At 42.8% G+C, this 8346-nt stretch overlaps 1 protein-coding gene across 1 annotated transcript; it reads left to right on the top strand.

Moving 5' to 3' along the window:
- Positions 1-3767: 3767 nt before the first annotated feature.
- Positions 3768-7172, top strand: LOC139659313 (semaphorin-6A-like; the record flags this gene model as incomplete). The annotated part of the gene is made up of 1 exon (XM_071537538.1): positions 3768-7172. A coding segment is annotated over one exon (1257 nt), but the record flags the coding sequence as incomplete, so codon positions are not given.
- Positions 7173-8346: the final 1174 nt, after the last annotated feature.

Genomic DNA, 8346 nt, shown 5'->3' with positions numbered 1-8346 from the left:
GATACTTTCCAAGGTCAAGTTGTGAAAGTTTTGAGAAGTTTCCCAATGGGTTTTCATGGTCACAGACGGGCCTCTAAAAATGAAGCGGCATAGCCACCTTGACTTAAAAAAAAAAAAAGTCCTCTGATTCGACAGAGACAGCACCAGTGTCCTCTATGGCTACTCTCATTCTCTTTGATGTTAGGATGAGAAACAATTGAGTTCATACATGAAAGATGGACATCTTCAAAGGATTTTGTATTTTTTCCCGAGGCCTTGGGTTAGGTTGTATTTAAACACTCCCCAAAACTCTCTGGAAGAGCAAGGGAACTCGGTGTGTGTGAGAAAGAGACATAAGTGGGGGGAAAAAGTGACAAAAAGAGAGAAAGAAAAAGGAAGACAGAAAGAGAGAGAAAGAGACCCATGCAGGGCAGGTTAAATAGGGCTTTAACCCTCACTCCCACGCCAGGAATAGAAGACAAAGATCCAGCTCCGCAGCTCGCCTCCTTTCACCATTTACCAGAACGGACAATCCGCTTGGCTCTGCTGCCCTCAGGCTATGTTATTCAATGTGAAATCCAAAACTGTGGTCAAAAGAAAGTTATCCTTTAGTGGCAATAAATTCAGTGTCACGAAAATTCCTAACAGTTTTTGCTTGCACTTTCAGGAGATAAGCACCGTAGACCGAGATGGATTCACGTTTGACGATGATTGTGGAAAAAGGGAGATTTGCCAGAATCTTTGTTTATACTCACTTTTTTTCTCACATAGATGTTTTTTTGGGAGTTTTTCAAGGCTCCTCACCTCAAGTGGAGCTCTGTTCCACCCGCAGCTCTTTATTGTTCTCAGAGAAGAAACTCTCAACCCAGCACTTCTTTAACGGTGCCCATCACCACTTGCCGTTTCTGCCAAAGGACGATAACTCATGAGGACCACAAGGTTATAATTACGGTTCTCCCTGTTTCCATCGAAGAGAACGGTTACCATATGGAAGCTGAGCGGTGTGAAAGGAAACACCCTGAAACAAGAAGAAAGTCAGAGAAGTGATTTATTGTTCTGTAGGGGAGATAAGTAGCCGAAAGTGTGTGGGGGGGGAAGAACGGTTTAACGACAAGCAGAGAGCCAGCGGAGTGAAAGATAGCGGCGAGGAAAAGTATCTCTCTCGTCCTCAGATGTTACTGTATTGAGATGGGAAGCAGATGTTTTTTCAGACAGGCGGGTCATTTGGCCATCGAAGTCCACAGCGTAACACATGTCAAACGTTAATACTTCACTACAGATAACACTCATCACTTCTCACACTATCTATACAGCGGGACACGGCCTTGATAAGAAACTATTTGGGCCAAAAGAGACGTTTTTTAAAATCTTTTGTTAAACAATGAATGAGGCATACGGCTCAGCTGTGTGTTGTAAGCCCGCTATTATGGCCAAGGAGAAAAGTTTTAAGATTTGTTTTTACAACAAATGAGAAACGACCTAAGCGTAAGTAACTGCTCTTTGCTTTAGAATTAATGATTTGACTGAGGCATTGCTTAGCGCTTCATTTCGGCTAGGAAAAGGGGTTTTTAAGACGTGTTTTAGGGCTAATGAAGTATGACTGCAGCGGGTAAGGATTATGGATGTTAGTTTAACAGAGCCTGGATTTTGGTTCCATGAGAACAGATTACCCTGCTGTCTCTGTGTCTGTGTTATGTCTTGCTGAGGAGACACAGAGATATTCTGTGAGTGTGTCCTCAGTGACACAGCCGAGCTGAAAAGCCTAAACACGATTAGCCAGCCCCTTCAGGATTTTACAGCATTACTGCAACTAACACTTTATTTTGCGGCATCTCTTTTGAAAAAAAAAAAAAAAAAAATCCAAGGCAAATTGAAATATTTTTATGTTGATTTGCGACAGAAGTCTGGTGATTGATGTAAATTTTAAATGGTGAAAGGACATAATTGCAATGATCTGCTTGTTGATGAAGAGTTTTAAGTGTTTTAATTAGAATGTTTGCTTCAGCCCTTCAAATAGTCAGAATGTTGTGCATACTTTTGTGCATTTCTCTGTATCAGACAAAAGCTTATATCTTACCATAAATAAAGGTCCCTAATTTATTTTTTATTTCTATTTTTATTAAGTCTGTGCTTTGTGTACATGTTATCTATCTACAAATAATAATAATAATAATAATCTTTTTTATATCACTTTTGTAAAACACAAAGCACTTACCAAAAGGATAAAATAACAGAAAATCAACAGCAAAATCAATAAAAGAAGAAATATAGAAAGAAGGCAGAGTCATAAAAGGGAGGTCAAAAACAAACAGTAAAAGGTCATTACATAAAAGAATGAAAATTCATTTTAATTAATGACTAAAAAGATGATACAGATTTAGCCATATGTAGCCCTTCTTGCCATCTTTGTGGAGAACTACAGTAAATGACACTAAGCTGTGATACAAACCATAACTCCCACATAGGACTTATTATAGAACATACATTCACTGTAAAACACACCTCTACTGTATACTAGCCAAGGTGCACACTGATATGACTGATTGTGTGAAGCCATAATGGAATCATAATGTCCAAAATAAAACTTTCCACTTGAATTTTGCCCTTTTTTTACTGTAATTTACAAGTTAAATTTGTATCCCACATATAAAAAATGTTTCTGGGACCTGTGACTGTAAAACATCGGAAATACACCAGCATCAATGGGAAAATCAACTGGTTTTTCGCTATTTCTGAATTTATTTTCAGGACACAGACAGTGTATTTTTTTTAAAATTTATACCTATACCTGTATATGTACTGTATAATGGATAATACAGTATATACCACGATATGAGATAACATATGCACTACACACACACACAAACACGTGTAACTGAGTCACGTTATCATAGCACAAATGCATCAGTACAATGTGGGAGCTTTTTACGTGATAGAGCCCACCTGCCTAATCCTCTGTCTGTGGTAACTGATCTGTACTGGCCACAGGTCATGTGTGAACGCATTATAAATCTGTCTGGTGTGGACTGGTGTGTGTAACCCAAGGAACAGAGTGCTGCATTAGATGTCCACATTCATCAACAGGCTGGAGGTTATCATCTGTGTGCATGCGTGCGAGTGGGTGGATGTGTATGTGTGTGTGTGTATGCTCACATACATGCGTGTTAGATTATTGCTGACCCCTTCCATTTTATTACACACGACCCACTCCTCCTCCTTCATAGCTATGGCTGCTTTTATTGAATTATCTTTTATTTGGCCGTATCGCAGCCCGTCTTTGCCAGTCCTTGAAAGTGGTGCTTTCATAAGACACTGATGACACAGCTCATTGGATTTAGCGCCTAATCAGAGGCTTTTTAATGTATTCTCTGTGATTCATGAGATTGGATCCAAGCTTTATGAAAAGTCTCCTATTTGCATCTATGAGAAGAAAGGGATTGGGTATTTCAGGCTCCCTTTATCTCCGCTCATATCTTTTTTTCATTTCAGCAGAAGGTTTTATCTCGGATTTAAAACGTGAATCATAATAACCCCACCAAAACACATTTTGAGTCCAAGATTGGATTTCCGGCAAATATTGAATGTTGTTACTTCAAGCTCTACCATTTGCTTCCATTTTGAATAGGTGTTTCTTATGATGGGATAAATCCTTAATTTGCATATTTTTCATGAAATTATTCAAACCTCTAATCTTTTTACTCAGAAAATATCCTTTGATTATTGTAAATTAACTTTATTTCCTATCTGTTTGCTTATTCTAATAATGTGCTTCTTATTACCTTCCCAAGAGCTCCTCTGTCGTAGAAGCAGGTCCCTACAGCACACAGCAACATCACTTCTACTTTCTATTCAGCTATCATTCGTCTCCACCTCTCTCTGCAGGTGTGATCCGTGAGAGCTACCAGAAGGGGCGTGACCAGCTAGTTCCCGTGACCCTGCTGGCTATCGCCGTCATCCTGGCCTTTGCCATGGGCGCCATCTTCTCTGGCATCATCGTCTACTGTGTGTGCGACCACCGGCGCCGGGACATAGACCTGACCGGCCGCAAGGAAAAGGACAGCCACCACCTCCACTCCCGCCGGGGCTCCATGAACAGTGTGACCAAGCTGACAGGTCTGTTTGAGACGCAGGCCAAAGACGGCCGGCCCGAGGCGATCCTCACCCCTTTGATGCACAACGGGAGGCTGACACCAAACGGGAAGATGCTGATCAAAGCGGACCAGCACCACCTGGACCTCGCCGCTCTGCCAACGCCTGAATCCACCCCCATGCAGCCCCGCCGCAAGCCCAGCCGGGGCAGCCGAGAGTGGGAGAGGAACCAGAACCTCATCAACGCTTGTACGAAGGACATGCCACCTATGGGTTCCCCTGTTATCCCGACAGACCTGCCCCTGAGGGCCTCGCCGGGCCACATCCCCAGCGTGGTGGTGCTGCCTCTGCCGCAGCACCAGCACCAGCTCCAGCCCCACCTGCAGCAGCACCAGCAGGCCTACCAGCACGAGTACGTGGAGCAGCCCCACCGCAGCGACCTGAGCATGGGCCACAGCGTCATGGACGACCAGGGGGCCACGCTGGAGTACAAGACGGTGAAGAGCCCCTGTCACAGCCTCAACATGGTGGATCCAGATGGGGTGCTGCCGCCCCGCGTGCCGCAGCGAGAGGCCTCCCTCACCATCCCGCCCGCCGTCCCGCAGATGGGAAAACGTCTGGAGGTCCACTCCTCCGTCTACGGGTTGCGGAAAGGATCGGGGTCCTCCGCTTCCGGCTCCTCCGCCCTTAAGAAGCACAACACCAACTCGTCTAACTCCTCCCACCTGGCGCGACATCACAGCTTCAACCGTGTGGAGACCCCGCCCCCTGCGCCCCAGAGGGTAGACTCCATACACATGACAGCGCAGGGCATGTCTCTGTCGCGGCAGCCCGGAATGAGCTCCTATGGTTCACTGCCTCGAACGGGCATCAAACATCTCAAGCCTGATGTGCCACCCAAACCCTCCATAGTGTCACTCTCGACAAAAGTCAAGTCCAGTGACTCCTGCACATAGTCAGTTAGTTAGCCAGTTAGTCCAATGTGAACGGACAGTAGTGAAAGGGTTTTTTGAAAGAAAGAAAAAAACAGGGAATACAACTTGCATCTCCTTTTAGTGTTTTTTTGTCAGTGTACAGTACAGTGGAAAATGCAACACACTTTTTCTAAGAAAACATTTTCTTTTTATATAAATATGTAAATATTATACAAATGGTTGTCGTCGTTTGTTGCCGTCATTGAGCTCAGGCTCTGGCTGGCTCCCAGTTCCTCTGTAAACACACATGGGAACACTTGCTACTGAAACAGAAGATGATGATGCTCGTCCTGAATATTTCATCCAATGACACCCTGTAGCATCCAAGACGGTGGCTCTGTTGTTTGTGGTGTCCTTGGCCACCGTGACTTGACTTATATTTTGTTTTCTTTACCGAGCTGGCAAAAGCACATAAGAAGACAGTGTGGAGACGTGGCGAGTAATTGTTGTACAGTACCGTGTGGACTGGGGGATGAAAGCCAGGAGGCGTTTGGACCCAGAGAACGAGCTCGGACTGGAAGGACAGACAGCTGCCTGAGTTATGTTGGAAACTGTGAAAAGCCTCTCAGTGTTACAGCTATCCTGAACACAGCAATCAAGCCCCGCCTTGGTTTGACTGAAATCCTGGGCCAGAAGAATCTTCTACTGTACTGGTTACTGAATAACACATGACTGTTAATACTAATAGCTTGTTGTATTTATTTTTATTAAGTGCTTTTGAAGAAAAAATGAGACTGACTTTTTAGGCTCGGTGAGAGAGAGAGGACAGAGAAGAGATCTTTTAATATTAATTAATCAAGTGTGAAAAAATTATTTAAAGTCATTAAACTGGAGCCAGTAGAACTTTCTTGATGACTAAAGGTCCACTAGGTCTTACTGTGTGCTCAGTGGGACCCGGCGGTTCTGCAGCTTGAGATATATGTGACCTCTGTGTAGAGGAGGAGATATTTATTTAAACTGTGCCAGACAGGGACTTTTACCTTCACGGACCAGAATCTCCATTGTTTTAGACCAATCAGAAAAAGACTTCCTGAATCTCACCCTTTCACTCCTCCAATGAGCATCCCCCCAATCAGCACTGTGGTTTTGTGTGAGTCGGTAACTTTAGTCCTGATTGGTTGCCGGCTCGCTGGTGCCATCAAAGCTCACTGTTGCATGTTGCAAAGAAATAAGAGAAGCAGTTGCAGCAACAACAACAGTATGGAAATCTGCATATTCACATGCACATTGACAAAAAGAAGCTCGCTGCAAATGACGGTGCGATGCCTCCATCTTGAAACGTATCATCTTCTCTAGCCGCGTCACGCCGACGAGCAGGCATAAAAGAAAAAAAAAAACAACAACTAAACATCTGTTTATATTGCCTGTTTCTCTTCCACATGTAAATTTGTGCCTTACACCCTAAAGTAGTGACAATGTTTTCTTTTATAGCTGTTAACTTTGTCTCCTTGTAGTATTTTTTATTTTTCTTACATCATGATATTTCCCTGGTTTGATAAAAAGGCAATTAAAGAATGTAGGTGTTCTTGTTGTAATTCCGGTCCCTAAACACTTTTACAGTACAGAGGGAAGATAAGGAAGAGGGTTCCCTTTCCTCTTTCTCACACACACACACACACACACATACACACACACACACACACACTCTCATCTTTGTGGTTCATTTTCTGATTGTGCCATTAATGCGCTTAAAGCAACCCTTTATGTTGTGCTGGCAGTGTCGATGAAGATGTTGTGAGTGTTTTTAATTTTCTATTTTATACAATTTAAAAGTCCTGGTATTTGTTTTTACTTTCATTTTTTTGCCGTCTGTTTGATTGGAGTGATGGTTAATTGATTGATTAATTGAACAATTAATGTTTGTTACCTGAGAGGGCCTATGTATGTGGTGCACTGCAATAATAATGCAACAACACTAGCGAACGTACAGTACAAGAAATACAAAAGCACCCAGTGTACTAACACAGATCCAGGCTTCTAGTGTGCATCATAACACTCAATTGATAGGCAGTCGCATAAACAGGCTGGTTCCTGTGATGAGAGATGACATATTAAAACTACAATTAAAAGATGTACGTTATTTAACCCCCCTTTTTTAAAAGAAAACACACTTTGAGGAAGCTTAGAGGTGTTATTTCACTAGCTCTCATTATCAAAGCCTTAGGAATGGCTGAGAGTTTGACTAATACCAATCTGACCCCTTTTTCACTTCCTTTTTACTTGATGAGGATTTTTATTGATCACCCCCCAACACCTAAATCAACGGAGCACTCCCTTAGTGTTGTGTGTAGATAGGTAAAGTTTTCTTGATATCAAGCAATTTTCTGTTTCTCAATGGAGGAAAGCCAACTACGTCTCAATCCACAGCTATCGCGAGAAGAACCGGTAGGATATATGAGCTGTTCCAAGGCAAATAGTATGTGTTAACTCAACTAACATACATGTACATAGACGCTTGCAGGGTTCGGTTGCAAATGACCGGGTCATGTGCAACAGATTAGGTTTAGTCCAAGTGGGAGTCGGGGGAAGTTGCCTCTTGTTTAACCTGGTCTGGCTCAGTTTTGCACATTTTTCCCACTATTATTTAAGACTATGATCTTAAGAGGGCAAAGTGACCCAAGATTAGTGTGTAGGGGTAAATTCACTCCAGACTTTAGGTCAGAGTTCCCACCACAACAGTGCAGACTGGGTTCCTGGGCAACATAAAGCCCTCTTTACACCTCCAATGTGTCAAGGAGCACATGAACCAGCTACTTTCCCAGGCCCAGAACAATGCTGATCTAAGACTAAAGATTTCTTGCAGAGAAATGTTTAGTTGTTAGCTATTGTAGGCTTTTGCCTCGGAAATTGTCATGTCCATACAGAATGTGAGCATGAAATTCTGCCTTCGCTGTCTGCAAAGGTCAGAATGTTAAATGTTCACATCCTATGTAGACAGATAAATGTAGTCGTGAGTGCATTTTAAATTCTGTAAAGGAGCATCAAGCGTTTTGATGTCGGAGTGGGGTTTGAACATATAAAGTCTGAGTTGGGCTTGACTGTGAAGGCTGCTGTGGACAGTGAGGTTCTTTGGTGTGTGCCTTTTTGTCTTTCACCCTTGCTATAATACACTGCTACTAGATGCAAACCAAGTCAGACTCTCTTCTCAACCTCTCAACCTTTTGAACTTTGTAAGCTTGTAAGATATTGTGATGTCACAAAGTTTTTTGCCCTACTCTCTCCACTTCCTTAACATCTGATTCACAGCTTAATGTATGTTGTAAAGAAAAAAATCTCTTTAATTTAATGCAAAATGTAATAAAAA

Source organism: Centroberyx affinis, unplaced genomic scaffold (genome assembly GCF_046629955.1).
Source record: "Centroberyx affinis isolate AG114_WGS23_722 - 3 ecotype Tasmania unplaced genomic scaffold, CSIRO-AGI_Caff_v1 ptg003065l_1, whole genome shotgun sequence".
NCBI lineage: Eukaryota > Metazoa > Chordata > Actinopteri > Beryciformes > Berycidae > Centroberyx > Centroberyx affinis.
The sequence above is the reverse complement of the archived record's forward strand: the minus strand, read 5'-3'. Positions and strand labels throughout refer to the sequence as shown.